At 39.8% G+C, this 27,950-nt stretch overlaps 1 protein-coding gene across 3 annotated transcripts in view; it reads right to left on the bottom strand.

Annotated features, from left to right (window-relative positions):
- The window catches only part of LOC137198573 (3',5'-cyclic-AMP phosphodiesterase 4D), an 87,926-nt gene that overhangs the window by 26,727 nt on the left and 33,249 nt on the right, over positions 1-27,950 (bottom strand). Inside the window, exons 1-2 of one of the 3 annotated variants that reach the window (XR_010931655.1) lie at positions 24,649-27,421; positions 23,681-24,567 (exon numbers count right to left, since the gene is read on the bottom strand). Coding sequence is in view for 2 of the 3 variants with exons in the window: in XM_067612439.1 (XP_067468540.1) it covers positions 24,558-24,567; positions 27,428-27,666 (249 nt within the window). In the remaining variant the exon portion in view is untranslated. The other 2 variants (XM_067612439.1, XM_067612435.1) reach the window with 2 other exon arrangements.

A 27,950-nucleotide genomic window follows, 5' to 3' on the forward strand; every position in this document is an offset into this window, starting at 1 on the left:
TAATTCCTTCAGTGGAACATCACCACTGACAAGGCAGTTTCCAATTACAGAAGCCAGACACTCATCAAGAAGAGTAAGTTTCACTGTTCCCTGAAGCCATCCAGTGGCACCTACACTTTGCCAGCATGAAGCAACACATTTATTGGTGTCAACTTTAATATCCGACCACTTCCTTCTTGATTTCCAGAACGATTTGGCTCTCGGAGGTTGAGAACATTCATTGCTGCTCAGACATGCTGCCGCTTATCTCTAACTGAATCAAACAGTGCAGTATGGTGACCTCAGATTTGCAATAATCACCTCTATTTTACTTTTTTACTGCTTTGTCTTTTTTTCCCTTTTCATTATTTATATTGGATATATTGCCATGAAATTTGGTGCACAAATCTATGATGCCCAAAGGATGTTTCTTAATTACTTTGGTGATCGTTGGTTGGTAAAAGTCTCAGACAGGATTTTACAACACTGGAAGGTTATTGAGGCAGCAGCTAATATATCTTTCATCACAATAATCGTAAAGTTAACAATAGGAATATGCATCTCTCACAAAAGAGATCTTTGATGGAACTCTCATTGATATTGTATTAATATGGAATGTGTGTGCATGCAGCTTGAAATGAAGCAAAAATGTAGAAAGCAAGTTTTACAAAATACTGATGATGTTTCACAGGGATTTATTAAGATACCTGCATTGTTTGACCCCTGCATAATTATTCACAGCACATTCCTGAAATTGGAGACTGCAGTTGGGATTTAAGCCAAAAGGGAAAGACCTCATACTGCACATCCTGCAAGCAGTAGTGGATGACATCCATATTCATCAGCTATTAGTAAAAACAAGTCCAGACTCTGCCTTAACTGCCATAAAAGTTGTACTTTGATGTGCATTTAACTCCATGCTAGATGATATAATATAAATCAAAGTAAAACAAGCAAAACTCAATATACATGAGGGGATTTTGGAGGGTTTTGGAGAGGTCTTTGTGTTGGCCCTCACTAACCTGCCCTGCAAAATTGCTCACTGCAGTTGATTTTACGGTAAGAGAGTATTATGAGATGGTGGAAACACAATTTCAAGCCAAAGTGGGTACCCAAACTGCACTACACCCCCAGATTAGCATATACACAACCTCAGCTGTGCCACTCCCACTCCTCCGACCTCAGCGCAAGTTCATTTGAAGACAGAAATTACCGAACAGACGCTCAAAATAGAGCCATAAATGTATAATGTATTTCTTCAGAGTCTGTTTGAAATATTCCATATGCATAGCCAAGCCGGGTAAACTCCTCATATTCATTCAGGCCCACATTGCTATTCAATACGGCATCAGAAGACAAATTGTTAACCTTCAGTTTGGCTTCAATTGATCTTGGTAATGTGGCAGCATAGGGACAGTGGTTTATAGCCACTGTGTATTTGGTGCAGTTTAAATCCTGACTTCTTTCAGATCTGTGGAGCTCAATTCATCACCAAAGAGTGCCAAGAGACACCAGGGAGCAGAGCCACAAGGATACAGGGGAAAAGTTATATACACAAATCCTCTCTGGGGAGGACATGAGAAAGTAAGAGGAAGAGAAAGAGGAAGAGACAGGGGAGAAAGAGAAGTTAGTCATTTGAAGAGAAAGCAAGAGCGTCAGCAAGTCAGTAAATATTAGTGAGTGAAACAGAAACTGTGATTTACACCGACAGAGGTGGTACGCAGACAGATTAAGTCACCTCAGTTCAGAGTCAGAGAGAGTTGGCTTTTAACAGATTGTGCTGGTCTGCCATTCTCCACTTCAAGAAAGCAACACACTCAGCACACTGCACTTTCTGAACCAATAAAATAAACAGCAGGGAATGACTATCAACAGAAATATCAAAATCATAAAATGTGCACATTACTCCTAGAACAGAGTCAAGGCTAAAACTGAAAGGCTCGGAACTGAAACCTTGCTCATGTGATATTCAAATCGTCATCATCAGACTGTGTGCACAAGCTAAAACCTAATGCCCACTTCAGCAATCAACCATGAAAATACTTCTAGAAAAATGCACACTGCATGTGTCTGCAGAAACACTTTGCTGTATAATGACAAGATACACAAAATATACATTGCTACTAGTTTGAACAAAGATGCCCTTTAAAAAGACTGTATTTCTCTGCAATATTTTACTTTGCGACAAAGTGAGTCAAGCAGCCTTATGTGTTACGTCTTGATGCACTCCTAACATCTCTACTTTTTATATGACTGCTAGGTTTTATCGACTGAGTAAAGGGAATAAAATAAGAGGCAATCCCCTCATGGTCATGGCTACTCATTGCAATAAAGACGGTGAAAGGTTCATATTTTCAATTTGTGATTTATAGTTACTGCCCACACACTTATAGAAAGCTGAAGTCTAGACGAGCCTTTCTTCTATTTGCTTCAGTAATTCCATGCAATCTCTCACTGAGCATTTCTTTCATTTGCAATTTAAACAATGATTTTTTAGCACACAAAAAACTACAGCTCCTATGATTTTTTTCCAGCTCTTTAACTTAGCCCTGTCCTCTCTGTCCTGTTGTTATTACAGGCATGTCTGAACTAACCATGTCCCCTCACCTAACCCATTAGTTTAGTCAACCAACAGACTCTTTTTCACATCAGATATTTTGACTTGTCATAGCAGGAAAAGCACCGATGGAACTGAAAACATTCGTGATGACTCAGTTCCATTCAGGTGTCCAAGGAAGCCATACAGTGAGCCATCATGCACTATATCAGGGTTGTTAATTTAGAAAAACTAAATGGGCTTCAGCCATTATTAATGTTATTATTTGCAACTGTGCTTTTCCTGCTTTAACATGACAAAACGTCTGCTTTGAAAAAGGTCTATTGTGTGGTACATTTGAATCTTTCAACTGCCGTCAAGACTCCACAGGGAATCTTGCACTAACTGACAAAGCTTTTGCATCTTATTGTTATAATATTACTTTTCATCATAACCTGGTATGTCCACTGAGATGTGGCCATCTAAGGGAAAATTGAGGCCACAGCACTTAGAAACTATGGTGTAAAGCAGTGAGAACTAACCATGCCTCCTCACCTAACCCATTAGCAAACCTCTTTTATCAAGCCATAATGTTTAAAGGCCTAGTCATGCTTTCCGCATCCACGTTGCTGCAAGAATCTGCATTGGTAGATGTGACGTAAATTTCGTCATCAGCCCATGTCTCTCTGTGGATGTCTGCATGTAGCCCGGACTTTGTCACTGCACAGAATGCACTGTACACCAACTGTGCACACATACATACATCTACTGTATGTATGTACTGTATTCCTATTCTCATTAAGCTGTTGCTTTTCTTTTTTCAACACCTTTCTTGCTGTTCAGCAACATTCACGAACTCCTGAGCTGCATTCAGACTGAAAAAAGCCCTGTGTGAAACACTTAATGGGGCTGTGTTGGTGTGGGCATGTTGTTTAAAGTGCTGATGAGACAATGAAATACAATCCAGCAAGTCCGGTTGGAGTAATAGATTATTGCGTTGAAAGGCTCATCAGAAAAACACTGCATAACGGTTTGTAATACTAATACTATAAATAATACAAACAAACAAAACAGGAATATTGAATAAAAAATGATATCAGATTGTTGTTTCTTTTAATTATCGTTCTTATCTTAATGTATGGTGTGAACAACATGACATACTGTTGAGAAAGACTATGTTCCAAGGTTGGATTTTAAGTTATTTGCATTATAACAAAGGTCAGTGTGATTTTAAATGAACTTTTAGTACTTCCATAAAAGTGTTGTTCCGGTTTCACTTCAGCTCATTAAATATGTTATAACAAGCTCAAACAGACAAGAAAAAACTCCAGAACAAAACATTTAATGGGAGAAAAGTGTGTTATGCATCTATGTTCTTCATACACACCATATAAAAAACATCACATTCTAGATGACTTTCACAATACAGTTTTTAAGATGGTCAGTAGATACTGAAAGAAAGTCCTGGAGCATGGCCCAGTCCGCAGTGTATATAACATCATAGAAAGGACTGGCTTAGGACCAGAAGACAAACAGTGATTCAATATGATGGACTGACCTGCAGTCTCATTAAATGCCGACTCAGGGGAAATATGCTAGAGGGCATACCTCACTCATTATGGCACACACACTTTATGTCATGCTTGTGTACTGTGCAGCTCACAACTTTAGAGCCACTCTTTCAAAAAACAGTGCATAGTGGATAAGTGGTTCTTCCACTGCATTAGATATCAAATATAGAAGGACCCCGAAAGCTTCAAATGCCACATAACTGCAACGTCCCTGATTTGATTTCATCTCTTTCTCCCCATATTTCCTGTCTGCCTCTTCACTGCCCACTATCTAACAAAGGCATAAATACCAAAATAATAATCTTTAAAAAAAATATATCAAATATATCCAAGTCTCCTGTTGGTTAGATATATTTTAATAAATTATGTGAAAATAGGTGTTCTGAATTCAAATGTACTTTATCTTGTAACAGTGTGACGGAAATCAAACTCATTTCCTCACTCTCTGTCCATTACTTCCCCTGTCATTTCAACACTCCCCATTTGTAGCTAGCGCAAGCCCTGGACAGTGGGTGTGTATGATAGATGGAGCAAGACAAGAGAAGACAAATGGGTTAAGATGTCGATGAGATCTCAGTCCCCTGGAAATATTTCAGTGCATCCACTCCATGGGGATGGTATGGTTTCAAATTGTCAGATGAGGCTGAAACCACAGCTGGATGTAAAATTTTCCAGAGAGTCAATGAAGACAAAGAACAATTACAGCAATTCTATAAACTTCTTCAACTACCTCAAACAGAGGTTTGTTGCCGAGTATGACTTGAGCAAACTGCAAGGAGAGACTCGTTGTGTGGAATTTTCAAGTCATATCACCTTATACTTTTTCAGAATGATGATTAGTGGCATTGGTATTTGTCACCATCATTGTCAGTGCCTAAACACAATATTTTCAAACAATTTGAGTGTCATGTTTGACTTTATAGCACTCAAGCATGATGACATATAAAGTCTTTCCAACTTGTTTTTTTTTGTTTTATATCCCAAAACCCTGCAGCCTTTGAAATATGAATTTCTGATATGTTACAGTTGAGCCTTGAGTCATGTTGCATGAAATGATGCAGATGCACTGAGGCAGGTGGGGCATTCCAGTGGGAAGGGATGGAGGTGGGGCACAGTCATTCAGTGCTCCAAGATGCCCTGCAGACACATCACCTTGTTTTTTTCTTTTTTTCTTTTTTTAATAATTGCTACCACATCTAAAATAATTAGATCGAATTAGATAGATTAGAAGTGTGACACACTAAAGTTAGCAGAGCAGAGCAGCAATCAGCAGTAACAAACAAGACTGACTGACCAACACACACTGCAGCATTAAACAACTTAAACCAACTCTGAGGTGAAGAAAATAACTCAGTGCTCAGCCTGTTTCACCTCAAAAACCCGCTCAGCATGTTGGACATCGATGGCTTTCCTCAGAGCAAACAGTTCAGCAGAGAGGCTGCTCTCCACTGCTGGAGACATGGCATTAATAACAAAACAGCAGAGCACTCCGCCTCCCCCTCAGTTTGTTATTCTCATACAGGCAGGAGATTGTAAGACGCTTACAATTTAATTAATTCATTAATTAATGCAGTTATCTTTTTAAAATAAAAAGGCTGCGGACCATTTATCTTATCTGCCAGTCATGTTTTATATTGTATTTCAGTGGAATAAGGACATCAGTGAATGTTTTGGCACAGAGTATACTGAAGCAAGAGACTGAAAATAGTGCCCCTTTTCTATTCATTCAATGGAGAACTGGTTTTGAATTGAGAATTGATTCTGAATCGAATCGAATCGGCAACCAAGTATCGTGATACTATGGAATCGGGAGATAAGCGTATGGTCCCAGGCCTACAAAATCAACACCATCATCTGTCACAACCTTTGTTTTTCATCTTTTTGTTCCATCTTGGTATAAAATTGAAATCCCTATGGACACTTTTATCTGTCAAATCATGACTGTTTTCAATTGAGCACATTGCGCACACAAATTGTGTACACAGCACCATGCACGTTCTTCAGTCTTCACCACCTTTGTCTCAAAAAAAAGCCAGGGAAAACCCTGACATAATAAAACAGATCGAGGACCCTCTCATAAAAACATTGCTCCATAGCTTTACTAGCTATCCAGAACCAAAGTTATATCAGAAATAACATCCATCCATTTTGTAGACAAGTCCCAAGTAGGCCACATACTTTAAAAAATACATAAATTTTGAAGACAGCTACCACTCCAACAGGCCTTAAAGTTTGAAAAAGTATGTCAAGCATTTTCAAAAATCTGAGCATTTCATTAGAGTTTGATGAAAAGTGCTTTAGACAAGAAACTCCCCCATCTTCTCCTCCTCTCCTCAAATAATTTCCCTATACTCTTCTTTCCTGCACTCTGCTCACTGTCCTCAAAGCATCCTCATGAGATCTCATCACTAATGAAATCACTAATGTAGCCATGGCGACTATTTCCCAAATGAGCAAGGTGACCTTCTGAGAATGCATTCAGGGAAAATGCAAGCCGATTATGATTCACCTCAAACAGGACGCATCTATTTCATACTTAATAAATCTAATTTAATGTACAATGGGCCATCAAGTGGTGCCATGCAAATTAACAGTACAAGTCAAAGCATGGATGGAATCATTAAAGGGAACCAATTGCCAACATTATCTCTAATGTGGGCTTCAGATTTTCCAATAATCTTCTTATTACAGTGCCTCCTTTCTAGTAAGGTTGACCGATATGGACTAGTCTTCTGTAAATGCTATTCAAGATGTGTAGTCAAGTGTCCAAGACTGTAGAAGTTGAAAGCTACAGTACTTGTGGTCTTTAGCCACTGCCCTCTGTGGGAGTGACATTTTCAGATGTTTATTGTATGACAAAATATCTTCTTCAGAAAGTATGGGTCAGACTGAGGTAATGGTTGTCATAGCCACGGCCAGATGTCAAGTCATAGCCAAGATGTACTTTAAACAGGTATTCATACAAATGCCCAATATTACATTAACCAAAAAAAATTAAGAATTGCAGGGAGACACAGTGACAGCAGCAGAAACATTTGCAGACAGTCAGTCTGTTTGCCACAACTGGGCTGAGAGAAGCACTTCTTATTTTGAACCAACAGTACAGCTAGACTTAATAGTAAAGATGGATCTGTACAACAGCAAAACTGATGGAATAGGCAATAAAGAGCAATCAATAGAACCAAAACACTATGCTGCAGACTTCTGAATGTGCTTGACAAAAGGGGAGAAAAGCAAAACTGAAAAAAAAAACCCACCAATGCCATACCTGAACAAGGAGAGCAGTTGACAACTGTTTATTTAAAGGCAACAGTTATTTTCTTTGCTTTTGACTGCTTTAAGGGATAGATACGCCACCAAAAATCTGTCTTTTTTGTATCAAATACTCACATGTGACTGAACATGTCATGTAAAGCACTTGCTCCAACAAAAACATTAGCATCATGATGTAACTCCAAAGAGTGCTACACCATCTGAAGAGATCTACTAATGGCTCTGTAATAGTAACCAATATGACCAGCCTCTCCATTCTTTCTCATGGGTGTCCTGTGAAATTCATCTCATTCTCATTTCATTCAAGCAAATGGCCCTGTCAAATCCCAATGTGACGTGCTAATCAACTCACGAGTCACAGCCTTTAACTTCTACTCTAGCTAAAGTCTTTTCAATATCAAATACTCACATCATGTTAGCTCGTAAATAAGCTGTAAAAGTTAGTTAATATCTAGCTTGCCATGGTTGATTTGAATTCATGTCAGTTACAGTGGATTACAACAGATAAAGAGTGTCACAGTGTCAATAGAAACTTCTCAAATCACTCCCTCAGCACAATCCCCTTCTCCGTGTTTGACTTAATATCTTCCTAAACCTCAGTTTCACCAAAATATGCTAAAATCTGGCTAAGTAGGCTACTTCCATTTGTAACCTGCAGTCATTTATTTCTCATGAGCTTAAAGATGAATGGATTATTTCTGCTGTCAACCTTTCAAGCTCAAATGGGGGTGAGTACTTGGAATTAAATCATCACTTTTGGGTAGAATATCACTTTAATTTTTACACGTTCAAAATAAAAACAGACTAACTAACTGACTGATTTCAATAACAAAAAAAAGAAATAAGGATATTTTAAGTTGATGTTTAGATTGTATGAAGCAAGTTACATTTCTTTCTTCACATGGCAATTCTACAACAACACTGATGAACTATGAATTATGCATGCATGTCTTCACACGGGCTTTTTCTTTTTCATCATGTCTCAAGGAAACAGAAATGCAAATTACACATGACCTTGTGTTTCTGCATGGAAGTTTTACTGTATACCACAGAAATCCTGGCATAACTATTGGCAAGTCTTGGTATTCAATTATTTATTAATGCTGTGTCATCATAATCCCATTTGAGTATTAAATGTTTTCCCTTTATTACAGTTTTGATCCCATTTACTTTATGACTTTAATACTAAAGCTGTGTTTTACACAAGCGACTGCATGACATAAATTTTGTCATCTGCCCATATCCGCAATTTATGACCATGTGGATGGTGCAATAGGACAGTATGTGCCGACAAAAATTTGCAAACATGTCCCCGTATGCAGATACCCAAGGTAATATAAACAGAATCATGTGCACATCAGCTTCTCTTTTAATCTATATTAGTGCCTTTATGAGTGGCGCAAATAAAAGCCTACTTAAACATCTAGCAGAAAACCAGCAATGAGTATCCATGTCCAAGCTCAATATTGGGGAACTCACTATGAACCACAACACCCCAGGTTCAAGTCCAGCTAAGGACCTTTGTTGCATGTCACTCCTCATCTCTCTCTTCCTTCATTTCCTGTCATCTCTTCACTTTCAAAATCTCTTATGACGGCATAAAAACAGCCCAAACATAATAATAATAATTGTTGTAAAATTTATCAATATTAATGGGGTTTTTAGCTTTGGCTTGGTCTACCCACTCCAAAGAAAATTATCAGGATGTTAATCTTAACCTTGCTAAATTTTTGACATTCTTCACAATGAAAGTAATGTACCTCAGAGTGGCTGCCTACAGTTTTATATTAACCACCATGGTTTGAATTTGTTGGACTTGCAAACCAAACAAATGAGCTGAAAGCGGCTTAAATTCTGCACTGACCTGCAGTCAGGGGCATGCTTTCTCAGTGTGATCAGCAGTACAAGTCACCCATTCATATTACAGGATTTGATTCAATGTTAACGGAAAAATATACTATTTAATGCAGAAAGAAATCGTACTACTGTGGTAATATGTAAGGAAAACTACTCAAGGTATTCAGGGCTCATTTTAGCTCAACTTTAACACTGATGGAAAGCTAAAGGATTGTTTAAGTATTGGACGTGCATTCTACTGTAGGATTACTTTCATGTTTCATGACCAGAGCAGGCTTGGTTCATATGTATGTGTGGCAGGTCTTCAGATGAGAGCTGACAGATGTGGCAGGAGACATGTGGGCCTAAGAGGAAAATCATTCAGGACCAAGATGCTGAGGGAGGAAGAGGAATCGATAGATATAAACAGTATGTGTGAGAAGGATGGAAGGAAAAGATGACGACAGGGGAAAAACTATATGTCATGAGCCTATGTGCACAAACCAATATTGTTATTTATGAGTGTGCCTGTGTATGCAGTGAATCAAGAGATGGAGAAAATATAGGTCTCCAGAGAACACACTGATTGAAAGACAAAGAAAGGAAATTTTGCAAAGGGAAAAACCGACAATCAAAAGCTAAGCGAAATCAAGGACTATGTATAGGGTATTGAAGCATGGCATGACTGACAGATCCCACGACAGTTCCCTTCATTACAGTGCAGTATACAAAACCCTATTCATGTTCAAGGAGCCCTGCAACTTGCTGTCAGGTTGTTTATCAATCCATTTCTTCCAGCAGGTGGTACATAATGGCTGTCACCCTACTATTAATTGCAACCCAACAGCCCTGCTTCATCATGGCCATTAGGTGAAAACATGTTTTCATTGTGATGTCACTGGATGTGGGAGAATGTGTTGCTTCTCAATGTTTCCTTCTTAATCAGCATGCTACTGAAAAAAAGTAGGTCTGCATAAGACTGGTTTTTCCAATCTCACTCCTGCCTGCTCCCACAGATCAGCAATCCCACTACCAACCACTCCCAGAGAGAACCTGATCACTACCACTTGAAATTAGAGCCCGACCGATACTGGATTTTTGGGGTTGATGCCGATACCAATATTAGGCAGTAAGAAAATTCTGATATTGATATATAGGCCGATATTTTTACTCCTTTTATTTATTCATTTTTCAAAGAAATGTTAAAATGCATACTTGGCTATTTAGTAAGCCACTTCTCAAGGAGGTAAACAGAATATAAGAGCTTTATTACATAACTTGAAAAAGAAATAAAAAACAAACATGTTAAGCTTTCAGCAGTGGCGCATAAATGGGAATTACAGATTGTGTCTTTGTTTCTCTGACAATTTGTCATTTCCCAACAATGCAAACCACAAGCTAGAACGTCAGACAGGAGATAACGTTAATGACAAATGATAAAGTCACTGTTTACAAATCTGACTGGATAAGAGAAGGAAACTGCTAATGTTACTGTTGATTTAACAACAAATTAAACAGAAACTGAACTTTGCCATATTCATGCAGTACATGCATGGTTATAACCTCATAATCAAAAATTTCATCCAGTGCTCATCCCACATTGTTGCTCCCACCATCCATGCAGTCCATGCTGACACTTGACCTCAGCTTTCTGACCTAAGATTTCAAAATATAAATAGCCGACAAAAAAAAGCTGAGAAAAAAAAACACTTTTTGAAGGTCTGATAATATCTGAGGCTAAAACTAGTCCATTCAGTCACTGAATACAGATTTACAACGGTTTGTTTAAAAGACTGAGTGATGAATTTGTGAGTTATGAAAACGGGTCACAGTCATGCTGGGTACCCACTCCACTTTACTGCGTTGTCGGCAGAATGTATTGTATCACTGCTTCCTTATAGCATACATATGTCACCCCCTCATTGGGAAAGGTCAAAAGTACCATCATTGGCAACATCTCCGATGGGATAATTTCCTTTAGAAGCAAATAAACGTTCACCATTGTCTGCATTGCATTTGTATTGTGTTCATGTTGCATCTGTGCTGCATTTGCGTTATTGCTATTAAAAACTATGTTTTTTATGATTAAAAATGTCATTTAGGCACATTTTTCAAGTTGAGGTTATTTGTCTCAATTCAGATCTATGTTCAAAAGACAAAACAAGCAACAACACAAAAATGCTCTTGGCCTACTCATATACTATATAGCAGAGACAGTGACAGAGTGTTTTACTTTGCAATCAGCTTTCAAGTGGTACAAATATTTAATTAATTCTTTGGAGCAGGTGTGGTGTCGTCCATGTGCCTTTTTAAAGTGTAATACAAGTAATTTCTGTTTTCATAGTTCTCTCCACAGCTTTGATACACGTATCCTGACAGAAATCATCAATAATTCATAATACTCTACAGTCTCTCTCAAAGGTATCAGCAGAACCTAGACCAGCCAGTCACTAGCCCAGCTAGAGTCTTTATCATCCTGTTGAGAGTAATATGATCAGTACAACCCAGCCAGCCAAGAACTCAGGGAATCACCCAGCATCAAGCAGACAGGCTAGAGAGGCTTTGGCTTGTAGCCCTTTATAAGGCTGGTCCTTCAAAAATGGTTTTCATGCATTTTATTAGCCTAGCAGATGACCAGTGAAGAAAAGGGAGCCAGGCAAAGGCTGTGAAAAACAAATGCCTTTTCCTTGTGGTGAGGATTGGATGACAAATCCTCTCTGTTTCACGTACACTGTTGGAGCTCTGTTTCTATTTGAGATATCACAAATTCAGCACAACTCCTCTCTGTTTTGATACAATAATATTTTCCTAGAGCCAGTCACACACACTGGCTGGTAGTTCCTGCTGGACATTGTCCAATTTTCACATTGAACAAATATGTTCCCTAAGTAGGTTCCCACTCAACCTGTCTAACAGGAGTTCTGTACCGCAACGCCTGTTAATCAAATATTAATTTTCCCAGATGTTAATTTCAAAGTACTTGCTTTGGTAGAGGTGTGCAATTCCACTTTCCTACAAAATTGTATTTTGTGGCAGTTTTATGCAGTTTTGGCGGGGCATAGCAATTATGTAATGATCACAGAAAACTGTCCTATCTAAAGCTCAAAACAATGAAAGCAACTCCTGCAACCAACTTTGTTTTGTCGTAACACAAAAATTGCTGGCAATCAATTAAACATAGTTGTGTTGTCACATCATGCTCCACAAAAGAGCAGCAGAGGCTACCAAATGGTTTCTGCATTTAGGGGTGTGCAATATGACGATATTAGATCATGAATGATTAAAATGTCTCCATGATCTGTCTGTACAGAGAGATTGGTAGTGTCGTGCTACAGTGCACATTGTATCAGTTCAGCTCTGTGATGGAGTGCAGTCTGCTAGCAGGGGGCTCCGAGTGGAGGATCTCCAATCTGTTGGAGAAAATGACCTCTAGTGACAAGGATCTTGGGTAAAAACAAGCTAACAGCAGAGTAAACTAACTGCATGGTTCACATCAGGAGCCCAAACATTGTTTTTAAAGATAAACGCTGAGCATTGTCATGTCGCCTGCTCACCAGTTAGCTCATTGATTTGATGCTTGGTAGCGTGTTTGTGAAATATACAGCAGTTTTAATGTCCTGCTAGTAAGCTCACCTGCTGAACATCATGTTAAACTGACAACTGGGCTGCAGGTAAACGCCACCGTTTAGCAGTTAGCTCGCATGCTAACTAGTAGCACTAACCTCTGTCATGCCACAAGGTAGCATGATGCCAGCTCAGGGGTATTGTGTTAGTGCCTTTTTTTAACAGTGCACATCCTGCTAGTTATCAGAAACGATAAACTAACACTTGAACACAACCTCAACTGTTTGCTTTTCAGCTGTGAAAAGTTTGGCTGTACTGTTAGTTTGGTTTCCCACTGCAATATCCATTTTAAACAAGGCCAAATAGACTGTCACTACTTTTTAATGCAGCTTTGCACACTTGCTCTTTATTTATGGAATTGTTTGTGTTTTAATGTAATTTTATGTGAGTCTTTCATGGATGTATGTTTTTATGCAGTGTTTGAACCCTTAACCTAAGCCAAATTTCTATCATTATGTGATAGACAGTAAAGTTTTTTGAACTTTGAATCTTGAGTACTGTCAGTAACTTTCAAAATAGTCTTAAAAACCAACATGAAGAAGAATCGTTATAAGATCGTGGATCATGATCCTGCCTTAAAAAATATGATATATAATCAATATATTTTTGCCATATCGTCCACCCCATCTGCATTTGTATGTTCAAGTGTGCCAGGTTGTAAAATACACAGAGCTCCATACAGCACCTACTGCACTGTATGCACTACAGTGCCAGTACCAAAGCACAGCAATCATCACCACACAAGTAACCAACATATTTAAAATATTAAAACCCTGAAAATTAAGGATAACCACTAAAAGCCACTAAATACTCCAACTAGATGATGACATCTGTGTGTAGTGCTAGACTATAGGGAATTAATGACAACAAGGACAGTCCTGTTTATAGACCCTGTTATCCTTCATAGTTTATAAATATGTCCCACATAAATAGGATGACATGCTCCTTTAACCCAGGAATCACATGAATGCATTGATTTCCTGGAAATTCAACACAAAACAACAGAGAAGTGTGTCTGAGGTCAGTGCGCAAGAGGTTAGGTAACTGTTCAACTGAATTACAGTTTAAGGATGTCACTTCATAATTGTCTTACAGACAAGGCTCACAGACAGACTGACATACAGATATCGTAAATACTATAGACCTGCTAATGGATTCAGAGTGGCTGTCAAATGGCAAGTACTTTTATAGTTCCCTGTGAGTGTTTTTGGTTATATTCTACCCGCTTACCGAATGGAATACGACCACATTTCACATAATTTTATGCATGCATGTGAATGCTTGGGAGGACTATTCTATATGCATAAAGTGGTCTTTGATAGATTGCTGTCTCCGCATGTAGCTGAGGTAGGAAAAAATATGATCCTTTTTTTGCATAGAAATACGATATCTGTAGCTGTATTATAAGACAATAAAGTTCCTCAATCGAATTGAAGACATGTCTTAACCCACCTCATTACTTATATTTACTGCATAGCTATTACCATGATATTTTCTAAAGTATCAGGACAGCTATGACTAGAATCAGACCTGATATACAATCATCTGCAAATCTAACACATCCTGTATGATTAGTGACCTTTTGATTTCTCTTAAGTAGCTGTTGCTTTACTCCATATGTGACTGACTAAAATTGACTTCCCATCTAATATGTCTGCATCAGTAACTTCCTAATGCACGTGCTCAACTTTCAAAGCCCAGTTAAATCACAGAGCTCATCTGAGGAACATACTCAATACACCATCCATCTCTGAATGAACAGGTCAATAAGACCTAGACACGGGGCTGGCATTCACTCAATTATCAGTTCTGCCTGCCTTTCACTCTGCGACACTAAACGCAGGAGAAAATCTTCACTTCATGGCCCAATTCATTATCCAAGCTACATGTTGTTTGATGCTGATCTGTGCTAATGGAAAATTTAGTACCATATCCGCAATGTGTTCATTAGCACGTTCCAGACATCTCTCATGCCTGGGAGTACAGCCATACAGTAGATGTGTAATGTGCCAGTAATGTAACAGTCTATGCAATATGACTGTGATTATGGTCGTGACTAGGTTTATATATAGCCTTGTACCTAATAGCAGTTCCTGCCTCGCTCACTAACACCCTTGGGATCTAATGACATAGCCAGGGGGTTACGCTTCATACTGGCTAAAAATCTCACTCTGGCAATGGCAGTCACAGTAGGAGGAAGAGGGCTGGCTGGAGAAAAATCAACGACCGTTAAATACAATGTAGAGTGAGAGGGCAAGGGTACGATTTTCAATCTGCTGCTGCTGAGGGAACAAAATGTCCAGATGGAGCACCTTCCATCTCCTCTCTCACTTTAGATGTTTCATCTTTTTTTGTTTTGACATTTCCTTTTTCACACGCTGAATCGCCAATCTTGATTGCAATTGGACAGAAAGAAGAGAAATCATGATCTTCCTCTTCACTGACATCTCCACAGATAAAGAAACCCTGCAACATCCCCATGGCAGGGACAAGCAAGCAGCAGGAGAGAAACGGGAGAAATGCCATCTTCTCATCAAAGGGTGCTCCAGATTCTTCCTGAGGTCTCTCGGAAGCCTTGAGCAACATCCAGGCACAGCCTAGATTGTGACACATTTGGGTGATGTGTTTTACCTTGGGGCTGCTGGACCTTGTGCCAAACCAGCCGCTCAGGCACACACAGCAATATCCAAAGGAAAAGGGTCGCTGTCTCTCCACAGACATCTAAAGGAAAGGGTTGCTGTCTCTCCACATATACGTGAGATTGATATCAACTGCATCACATGTTGAGCAAGTGGCTGGCTCTTCTTATTAATTTCCTACAGGGACAATGCCTCAGACGTTGTTTATGTCTGTCTGTTATAATCAGGAAATGTGTCTTGTTTATCTGACTTGCAGGAAGAACTTGATTGCTGAGGTTTTCATGTGAAGATATGTGGCCTACAGCTGCCTTGTTAATTGGAAAAGTAAATCAAATGCATGACTCAAATGTAAACAACACGTGCATCACGCACCAGTTATGTATAGGCAGGAGTATCTGGGAAGCCTGACTATATATGCTAAAAAGCTTTTGAGCATGGAGGAGGAGTTAGTTGTCTTTCTTGTCAGGCAGCCATGGCTTAGCTGCATGTTCGCAAAGGATGTCAAAAGGCTTTCAAATGTAACGCTGCAAGTAAATGCCAGGACGCCATACTCACTGATGATACAATCAGTAAGGCAATATACCAAGAAATGTTGTTTTTATGAAACAGTGGATCAAGGATTTTACATATTTGCCATTTTTGCATTAATGTGGTATTCTTAGTTTTCAATTAAACGTAATTTACACAGAATGAATAGACCTGTATGACTGCGATGCAGAAGTGGATCCATCCTTTACTACACACATTTTAACTGCAGCTGTTCTGCTTTCGCGCAACAGCTGCTGTTCTGATTATCCTGCAATATGTTGTGCATCAGATAATCACCCGCATTGTTATTGTTGGCAATTTGTCAGGATATTATTGTATACTGTATAAGGATGGGAAATGATAAGAGTTTATTGATACCAATGCCATTATCTATTGTGCTTATTGGTCCAATTCTTTATCAATTCCATTTTCGATTCCTGATCAATTTTCTGTGTGCAAAAAAGTAGGCCTATACAGGCTTTCCGCGTCAAGGAAACTGTTTTATTATCTCTGAGTCTGAAAACAGTGTAGAAACAGAATAGAAAAAAGGCATGCATGCTGCAGCAGGGAGGAGGAATTGTTTGGAGATCAACCTCAAGTTCCCTCAGTATAACTGTACAGTGTGATGAGCATGTGGCCCATCAGCTAACCAATTAGCACCGGTTGGTAACAGCTGATGGTCCATTGTATGTTAGTTAGCTGTGTTAGCCCTGTTAGCTCCAGCAGCAGACCGACAGAACAGCAGCTCTCCCTTTTATTTGCTGTCTCGGTCCTATCACCATGACTCCTTCTTGTTGCAAGTTTCCAATAGCATAGACACATGAGTTTGATGTCATTCTTTTGCAACGCACAACTGTTATAAAAAAAAAAAAAAAAAAGGAATCAATATGCTCTGAGGCACACAATTCTGATGGATCGGACAATTTGGAGCCGGTTCTCAACTGGAACTGGTTCTCAATTCCCATCCCTAATAATGTATTATGATTCCTACCTCTAATTTAAGGTGTGTTCATTTACTGTGCTTGTGAGTCACAGTGGGAGAATAAAATGAAATAAGGATTACTGAAATATGCAACCCAAAGAACACACATATAAACACAACATATCTAAAAGCACTATTGACCAACTGCCAACAATGGTGTGCTGGGCTGTACTATACAAAGAGCCAAATTTGATTTAGCCTGGTGTTAGTGTTCCTGTATCTGTGCTGGAGTGTAATGTGCGTCTTACGTAATTCGCCTCCAGTGTGAAATTTGATTTGTTTGGGTTAATCTACATGTCATTAACCTCCTGTAGTGTATGAGAAAAGTCCTTCAATGATCTTCAATTCTACAAAGTTGAACTGCACACCTCCTGTTATATCTCACTTTGCTAGAATAAAGTATGACTTTAATGCAATATTGTTACATCACATGGGTGTTTTAGTCCAGCACACCACTTTGCAATGTCACTTCCATCTGTGCTCTCATCTCTGTCTCGCCCTCCCTCCCTCCCTCCCTCTCTCCCTGGCTTCTCCTCCATGTGACTGTTCTGCCACTATGACAGGGACCATTCGGTCTGTCGGCCAGACAAGCCAGTATGCTTCCTATACTTGACTGGTGACTGGACCTGCAGGCAAGTATCACTCATATCTAAAACTAAATTTTTTAAAGGACAAAGAAAGAAAGGAAACAGCAAGCAGTTTGACAGAAATGTGCATCCGCAACAGTCACTTAAGCCATGGAGCTGAAGTGACCTTCTCAGATTTCATTTCAGTTGGTCTTTTTTTCTCTCTCTCCTTCCCAGAACAAGTGAGTAATTAGAGCAGAAACATTTCCCCTCACACCCGGGCCGTCTGAGTGCAGAGCTGCTTTTGTGTCTGCCTGTACGCAAGCAGGCTTCACCGAAAAACTGTTGTTCCTGCAAAACACATTTTACAATAGCTGCTCTGGTTAAATGCTTATGTGTAAGGAACATCTGGGGACCATAACACTTATCATACATGCGCTAAAATGATCCATGCTGTCATGTGCAGTGAGTCAGATTATTGTGAGTGTCATTTCAGAGAATGTGGTCATCATGTATTAGTGATGATGCAAAGTCTCCCTACTGTATCTCTTTCTCTCTCACACAGAGAACAGAGTGTAATTTCACTTATGAACATAAGCGCTAGAATACACAGAGATCTTAAAGATATGTGGTAAGATCACAACATCTTACAGATACAAAGAGGAAGTCTGTATGTGATGTTTTCAGGGCAAAGTACAAATTAATATTTCCTGTGACTTGCCTTTGGTTAACGCCTACCTTTTATTTACATCTGTCTCGTTTGTCACCTCGCACTACATCTCTAACTGCTCAGTGATTTATCCTTACTATGAGCATAAACATAAAAGATAACTGTGTATCACTCACTCTCTTTTAGATTTGTCCTCGTTTTTTTTTTCTTTTTTGAGTAATTAACCCATATTCTTATCAAGCTGACACATCTTTCTGACCTGTATTAAATAGCCTACTGTAAGCTGATTTATTGTAATAAATATTAAACACATCTAAGTTATGGGATAGGATGTTTTTAAGTGTGTGATAAGGGACATAAATATATTATTAATAATATATATTTTTTCTCTTTTTGCCTATTAGCTATTGAATGACGTGTATATAGTTTATCCGTCATTTCTTTACCATTACAGCAGTGTGCATATATGTATATATATAAAATGAATGCTTTCGACAGTGTGATAGAAAAAGTGATGTAAAACAAATGTCGAGCACAGGCTAAGCCCAAAATGTAGTATAACCTCTTCAAAGTTAGGACTAAATACGAGCCAAAACACTTCTCCGCTCAGTCACACACACAACGCCCATCTTCATCGAGGGAAATTAAAAAGAGACAGAAGATGAAGGAAACAGTTTCCCTTTCGCTCTTACCGTCGAAGACCTTGAAACGACGACGGCCACGACATCCTAGATTTCTTCAGTCCGGGTCGGTGCCCCGTGTCCACCGCGTAAGTCCGGTCCATGTTCCTCGGGTTGAGGTATCTCTCGGTGTCCGAAAAGCCTCTTTGTCTCACTCGGTCGTTCTTGCGCACTACCAGCGCGTGGTGGAGCGGAGAGAGCGCTGCCTGGTTCTGCTGCCTCCACAGATGTTTGGGCGCCTTCGCGCTCACGCCGGTTCCGCCGCCGGCGACCAAAGACGCCGACCCCACTTTCCCGCATGCAGGTTCCATCCTCCTTGCCACAAATAATAATTTAAAGAAATAAACACTTTATGGGCATTCAGATTGAATGACCCGGGGGGAAAAGGTGGTGAGAGGGGGGCTTGACACCACTGCGAGGCAATTAGGTGTTTTGAGAAACCAAAAAACGAAAACAAAAAATTCGAAATTATAGCTATTCTAGAGTAAATGAGATAACTTTTTTAGTTACTCTGGGTGCTTCACGTCCAGTTTGTTTTTTGAAGCTTGCGTAATGAGTTTAACTCCATCAACTTTTCCTTGCTGCCCTGCAGAAATACACTGGACAGAACCAAAAATGAACCCATTTACGCATCACGAGGTAGACCTCTATGACTGCGATTTTCTATGGGGAAGTGTTCCTGAGTGAGACTTTACGAAGAGGAACTCTCTCAGTTGAGACTAGTTTCCAAGTGCTCCCCGCTTTCTCCATACACGCCCATTTCAGCAAGGTGCTTGTTTGGCTGCGGCAATGAGAGATGTTCAGTACAGGACAGTCCACACGGGCAGATGGGTCTCTCCACAATATCTTGTAAACTTCAGTAAACCACTGCGACAGTAGTTAACTTGACGCACGGTATGCGTAAAAACCATCCACACTTGTCAACAGTGTTCGTCTCCCTTCAAGTCCCCTGCAGAAACAAGCGGCGACGGGATATAGGGAACAGGATCATACATTAAACATGAGGGACCCACCCAAAGCACCTCCCCTGAAATCCTCCATGAGTGAAAAGCAAGGGGTGGGAGTGGGCAGAGAGCCAGGTGGCCAAACCATATAACACTGAACCAATTTTATGATCCAGCACTCCAAATAAGATTTGGGCGTATTGCAAAAATATGAACTTTTGTAACATGTTGTACTACTAGTACACTACATTACTAGCAAAGAAAGTGGACATAAAATGGGACAAGATATACCAAGATAGCCCACTGCAAATAAAAAGCTGGCCTCCACAGTAATTAATTAAACTAAGGGTTATTACAGGATGTGTGTCTGTGCCTGTGGTGACCACAGTGTACAGAGGAGTGCAAACATCCAGCCACCTTGTTAAATCTCCTCTGTTTTGTTTGTCATCATTTCCAGAGAAAGGGGACTTTCAGGGCAGACTGCTTTCTTTCCCTCCTCGTCAACACACTTGCAACTCAAGCCCATTCCTCGGGAAACTAACAGTGTGGGGAATGCAATCTCTCCTGCTTTAACAGCAGAAATGTAATCTCAGAAACAAGGTGACTGAAAACAGTAGTGGCAGGTAAGTGTAATGGCGAGATAGTACACATAGCAAAGAGAATAGGAGCACACACATGCATGCACACATGAGCAGCTCATGTTTGGGCTTTGTGTCGGTTCGTCTTTACCTACTGAAGTTAACCATACTCCCTACAGGGTCATTCTGATTCAGCACGTGCAGCGGAACTGAATAGTGCACACGCTGAGACCTGACGTGAACCTTCATTTGTATATTAATTTCACTCATTTCCATTCTTTAGTTCCTACTCGAGGTCATGGGGGAGATTATATTCCAGCATGCAGTGGGAGTCACCTTCACCAAACAATGCACCAGATGGGCAACCTTTTACGTTAGCACACCTTGCATGAATGTTTGTCCCTGGACTCAGTAACTTTGTAAACATTACACATCTTTTGACATGTAAATCTGTCAGTAATCAATATGACAAGAGCGCTTTAATCCAGTCACCATGATAAAAATAAAAAAAAATAATTTTATATGCCATTTTAATTCTACACTTAATAATGGTATAATGATTCAGATAACTATTAGTGAGGTTGAGAATCAGTGATTCCAAAATGCTGGATTGGTATTGGTGCTGATACCTTATTAAACAGAGGAGATATCAACCAGATGTGACCAGTTCACATTAAATACTGTTTTAGTTACTTAAATACAATTTCAAAACCCTAACAAATAATTAAAAAACCAAAAAGGTGTATGAATGTCTCCGATTATACTTAAGAAGTACCATCTAATTACAGCTTCATGTCATCTTACACATAAAAATGAACTCAATCAGTTCCACACAGTGAGCTGTACAGATTTGTAATTAAAAAAGAAAAGAACAACACTGGTATCGGATCGGTACCAACCAACATCCTCAGTTTTGGTGTCGGACTCGGTATCAAGAGAGAAACAGTGAGATCACTACATCTGTGTCGACAATCTGTGTATATGTATAATTGTAAAAAGAAGACATATAATACATATCACTAACATTTCAGTGATTGGGAAATTATTGTGCTGATAGCATGTTTTGGTCCAGTATTGAGCCAATATCCAATGCTATTATTGATACTGGCACAGTCTTTGTCAATATAAACTTATATCTAAACAATTATAAAGGTACTGTAATTTAAAAAAACTGCACTCAAAAGTTGCAGTTGTAATATTTCTTGCAGCACGTCTTCCATCCTTAATGCTTCGCAACTGTATATTTCTTCCTCGTCGCTGTACTGAATTATAAATGAATCAAGCTTGAAGCAAAGTTAAGATGTATGGCCTTTGTTAAAATTCTCCGCATTACCCATTTTCCTCCCTACAGTCCATTTTTTTCATAAATTGCTACTTCTTAGAATGTTCTGCTGTGAAAGCTGCCAACTTTCCTTGATGTTGCAGTAACATGATGGGACATGACTAACTGTTTAGGTAGACTTCGCAGCCAGAAAGGGCTAAAGTACAATAAAACAAAACAGTTATATAATCAAAGCCAAAGATTTTGTCAAGCACATATTATATTACATACCAAAACACTTTGATTTGACATGTTTTTTGGTGCTGCAGGGGGATGATTCGAAAAGTATGATGACAAAAAATGCGCGCTCTTAAAGTTCTGCTCCAAGAAAAAGAGAAGACAAGAAAAAGCAGTGACATCATCCAAAATAGTCGATACAACCATCTGAAGTAGAGGAGGAGTACAGGCGTGTCCCACGTCTTCCATCAAATAATCGTCTGACCCTTTTTCTAATCACTCAATCCCTCTCAAGCCTGTGTAACTTGATTTTCAAAGAGTGTCCAGTTATACACACTTGAGAACAGTTTGCCCTTTTCTGAAGTTCACATAAAACTTTGCTTCCAATTACTCTGAGAGGATAGGCTGTCTCTACATCTCTTCCCTGACACCTTTTGGCATTATCACATTAACTGCAAGTAAAATTATTCAGTATTGAATATGGTTCTTCATCGTGAGTGGCAGCTTCTGTCAGTGACACAGTAGACAATGTTGTGAACAATGTGGATGAGTGACGCTCCTGGCTACAGACAAAAATGTCAGAAACAAAGACAAAAATAGACTCAAATACTGTATTTCCTGGAATCAAGATGTTCCTGATATTGAAGCAGTAATTCTGAATCTCAGGAAACTATTTCGGCTTTGATGTATGTCTGAGTTGCCATGAAAATTGCTCTGCCTGACTGATAATGAAGGCTAATTTACACCCAGGTGACACCAGTTTCTTGTTTCCATATAAATAAGTATACAAGTCAATAACATTGTTTTTGTTTGAATTATGTCCATGACATCTTATAACATATCCTCTAATTAAGGGCTTTTTAACAAGCTTAGGTCTGATTAATAAGCTGTATCTCACTGCTCACATCACTGTTGTTTATTCACTTTGAGAGACACTGCTGCTTCATCCTTGGCGAAGAGATGGAGAGAGAGACAGAGAGAGAGAGAGAGAGAGAGAAAGAGGGAGGAGGACAATACAGGGACAAGTAGAGAAAAAAGGGTAAACTGATGTGTTTTTTTTCTCAGCTGGCATATGACACACCACTGAGCAGCATTATGCAGGTAGCACGTGGCTGATGAGTGAGATACAGAGCCTGTTGAAGCATGTCATCAGAATCAAAGGTAAGAGAGGACACCCACTTTCTCTTTGATTGATGAGTGAACTCTGTCATCTGTTCCCATTACCAACACAGGACAATGGGGATTTTCCGCTGACAGATAGTCAGTCTGAATTTATTCTGGACCCTTCACTAAGTAAAATTATGCCTCCCCCAACTCTCTTTGATACCGAATGCTGTTTGGTATGTTTTTTTTCTGTCTCTCTTCAGAGAATCGAGCTGGTGGGAGACTTGGTGTCTGTCTCTGCCAAACCTCATTTCATCTAAACCACCATGATACTGTACATTCTCCAACATTTTCCGGATAGGGTGTGATTCTTTTCTCAGTTGTTGTATGGTCATGTTTTCCAAGTGCAGAGAGACTATAAATGCACACTAAAAGTATTGCTGAAGATTTCTTATGTATTTGTTTGTACTCTTACTGTAGAACAAGTGGAAAACCTAAATAGTTGCCATAACCTCTAAGATGAAGACTTTAAGCCCTGCAGTTTGCATGTTGTTTTACACAAAATGTCACACAAAGCATGGCTAATTGCACAGTGTATCAGACTACTGTGTTGTTTAATACTGTAGACTAATCAATCCACAGTGCCAAATGGGATGAATATGCACTGTAATTTTCTGCGAGAGTCCGCTTTTATTTTGTTTATCATATTTGAAATGGTAAATTACATTCCCTGTTTTAAGATTAGTAAGTGACAAACAAATCTATCAGGCCTAGTTATGCGATGAGTCACACTCCTTAGAGTATGCAGTCAGTCAGGGATGTTTTAAATCAGAATCATCTTTATTGGCCAAGTATGTTTACACATACAATGAATTTGACTCCAGCTTCGTGGCTCTGTGTACTTAGACAGAATAACAACACAACAATCTTCAGAAATATACACAAGGAATGACAGGTGAAACCATTTCTGAGGACTGTAAACAGGATACAAATAGTGCAAAGAAGTAAAGAGTGCAATGAGATAAATATCAAATGGTAAAAAAAAAAAGTTGTTACTCTATATGCATACTGTATAGTAGGTCGTTATGTACAGTGTATACAGCCCGTTCAGATATACAGCAGTGAGTGTGATGTATTACACAATTTGTATTTCAGAATAAAATAAATATATATAATTCATAGGTACAGTATACTCACTTTATAGTGTTCCAGGGTTATTGCACAGTGCCACAGTGAGTTAACTGTTCATAAGCCTGATAGAGAGGGAGAAGAAACTGTTCCTGTGTCTGGTGGTTTTTGTCTACAGTGTTCTGTAGTGCCTACCAGAGCAGAGAAGTTGGAACATGTTATGTCCAGGGTGTGAGGGGTCTGCAGTGATTTTCCCTGCCAATTTCCTGACTCTGGAGGTGTAAAGATCCTGGATTGTAGGCAGGTCAGTATCAATGATCTTTTCTGCAGACCTGACTTTCCATTGTAGTCTGTTCCTGTCCAAACCAGACAATGATGGAAGTGCAGAGAAGAGACTTGATGACTGCAGTGTAAAACTGGATCAGCAGCTCCTGAGAAGAGGCATTATGTTCAAAATAAAGAAAATAGTGTTTATTCATATTAGAACTGCATATTTATATATAAAAACTGACCTATTGTTATTATGATTCCTGTCCCATCCCAGTCACATGATGAATAGTGAAAATGACTCCAATCCCATGGGAATCTCACATGAATCCTGTGACCTACAGGATTCACGAAAAAATGTCAGCCTCTACAACTGAGGCAGGTTGTATTTCCAGAGCTGGTGCAGGAGGTACATCCTCTGCTGGGCCTTTCTGGTAACTGTGTTGATGTTGCACTCTCACTTCAGGTCCTGGGAGAATGTAGATCCCAGAAACCTAAAGGATTCCACAGCTGACACAGTGCTGTTGGTGATGGGGCCTCGGATGAGGCCGATGACTGTTGTGTCGTCTGCAAATTTCAGGAGTTGAACAGACAGGTCCCCTGAGGTGCAGTCGCTGGTGTACAGGGGGGTGGGTGGACACGCCAGTCTCTCAACTTCATGACCACAGATGTCAGGGCAATGGGCCAGTAGTCGTTCAGTCCAGTGATGGAGGGTTTCTTGAGGACCGGGATGACTGTGGAGCATTTGAAACATGAGGGGACTTCACAGAGCTCCAGTGATCTGTTGAAGATCCATATGAAGATGTGGGCCAGCTCATCAGCGCAGACTTTCAGACAGGAGGGTGACACGCTGTCTGGGCCTTGTGCTTTCCTGATCTTCTGTCTCTGAAAGAGCTGACACACATCCCCTTCACAGACCATCAGTGCTGGTGGGAAGTCTGGGTACATGTAGGTGATAGCAGGGGGTGCAGTTGGTTGTGGGATGTCTGAATTGGAGCGAGTGACAGGTGTGAAAGTGGGCTGATCAAACCTGTGGTAAATCACATTCCGGTTGTCAGCTAGTTGAAGGTTCTCTGCAGTGTGGGTGAAGGCTTTCCTGTAGTTGGAGATCTCTTTTGTCAGTGTGTTTCTGACATGGTTGTACAAGATCCTGTATCCACTCCTGTAGGCCTCCTCCTTGGCCTGACGAAGCTGCCTGAGATTTGCTGTGAACCAGGACTTATTGTTATTGATGGTGCAGAGAGTTTTGGTGAGTGCACATATGTCCTTGTGGGTCCATCTCTTCACAGTTTTAACCACAGGCTTTGCAGATTTTAGTTTCTGCCTGTAGGTTGGGAGAAGATGAACCAGACCATGATCAGAGAGTCCCAAAGCTGCACGGGGAACAGAGCAATATGTGTCCATTAATATTGTGTAGCAGTGGTGTGTTTTTATCCCTGGTGAGACTCTTAATATGCTGTCAGTATTTTGGCAGTTCATAGCTGAGGTTTGCTCTGTTAAAATCTCCAAGGATAATGAGAAAGGAGTCTGGATGTTTTCGTTCCATGCTGGTTTTCTGGTCAGCCAGGTGTTGTAAGGTCTCACTAATGCGGGCCTGAGGTAGAATGTAAACACCAACCAGAATAAAGGAGGAAAACTCCCGCTGTGAATAAAACGGTTGGCATTTGATGAAAATAGTCTCTAGGTGAGGAGTGCATATTTTCCTTACCACTGTAACATCTGTATGCCAAACTTCATTTATGTAGAAGCAGATTCCTCCTCCCCTTGTTTTCCCCGTTAACTCCGTACATGGTCCGCTTGATGGATGTAGAATGCTGTCAGGGATAGACTCACCCAGACAGGTCTCAGTGAAACACAGGGCACCAGATCCTGAAAAATCCCTGTTTGTTCTGTTTATGAACAGCAGTTCATCCATTTTGTTGAAAAGAGAGTGGACATCTGTCAGATGTAATGACGAGAGCGGTGTTTGGTGAAAAAGTTTGTGGAGTGAGCTGTCAAATATTCAACAGTTCTTCCCTGGTGAATGTGCTATGAAAGGGAGTACCGTACCAATAAACAAAAACACAATAAAGACTACAGAGCTCAACACTGTGGCAGCCATCTGTGGTGCCATCTTAATCTTTTTGTTTCCAGTGGTTTACATGTTATTTGTCCTCTACACATCAAGCATGCTTTGCATTACTGCCAACCGTTTTCCAAATTATACTGTAATTGATTTCCTACCTGTCAGGCTTGTCTTAACTTCACTACCATATGAAACTCAATTTGCAGACTTGAAAGTTGCTTGGGCAAGGTAATCGATCACAATGAACATTCTGTTGCCTGCACATGTATTTTCATTTATCTAACATTATGATCATATGGCAGCTGCAAACCAGGATTGATGTGGAAGCTATCTTTGTTGTTGTGTTCCAAACACGCTCAGACATCAAAATTAGAGCTGACTGTTCATTAACAACCTTTTTTTTTTTTTTTAACATTAGATTACATTCATTTGGCAGATGCTTGATGCCTGGGATAGCTAGTTCACCTTTTTACTTCAAGAAATGCCAAAATGTCACATTTTAAGGACAGCTATGTTACCTTATTGTTTGTCCACTTTGTTTTATTTCAGATAAAAACATGGTGACTGCTGAATGCAATGGCTTTCAGCAGCAGGCTGTCACATCTTGGATATTAGAACAGCCTTGACCTTACTTCAATTTTCTAATGGTCTCTGCTCACAGTCAGATAGTATATGGTAGTCATATGGTATATATCTAAGAATATGTGGTATGCCTTTGAAAATGATTGCAATCATGTAAGCTATGCATAAATTATAGTTGATGTACTTTAAAAAATATTTAAAAATGTGTTGATTTCCACCTGTGTGCACAGTGTCAGGTACTTAATGGGTGATGTGGTCTCAGACACTTCAGAAAGCTCATGTATTGATCCACCAAACCACTTTACTCACTCTTACTCCAATTACTCATTCCACTGAAAGACATATGTAAGTAAAAACACATGTCCACATCGTCCTACCTGCTAGTGTCAGCGGAGGTGATGGCGATGAGTGGCGGGGTACGTAGTGGCAGTGTGGTGGGCCGTGGTGGAACTGTGACTGTGTCTGATTCTGGCTTACGATCACAGTAGTACTGCTCGGCCTGTCTGAAGGCCAAAGGGGGCAACTGCACTGTCCGGCAAGACAGCCTCCGCACCATGAAAGGCTCCATGCAGGTGACAGGCCCCGGCTCTGGGGAGTCAGATGAATCATCAGACACCTGAGTGAGGAGAAAAAGAGAAGACAGAAAGTAAAATCAACAGCAGATTGTTAGAATCAGAATAAGAAAGTATGCAGAGATCCTCATGGCAGACAGAAATTCTACAAACAGGGATTTAATAGAAGATGCAAAATGAATTGAAATGAAAAGACAATGGCAAGAGGAGGACATCAAAGCTGGGGTTTTAGGGTCAGAAAGAGAGGACAGTGAGGGTCCATGCAGAATCAAACTATTAGCTGAGTTCAAGGTGTGCAAAGTTTGGGTTAGTGAAAATGTTAAAGGGT

The sequence above is a fragment of the Thunnus thynnus genome, chromosome 2, assembly GCF_963924715.1.
Source record: "Thunnus thynnus chromosome 2, fThuThy2.1, whole genome shotgun sequence".
Classification (NCBI taxonomy): Eukaryota; Metazoa; Chordata; class Actinopteri; order Scombriformes; family Scombridae; genus Thunnus; species Thunnus thynnus.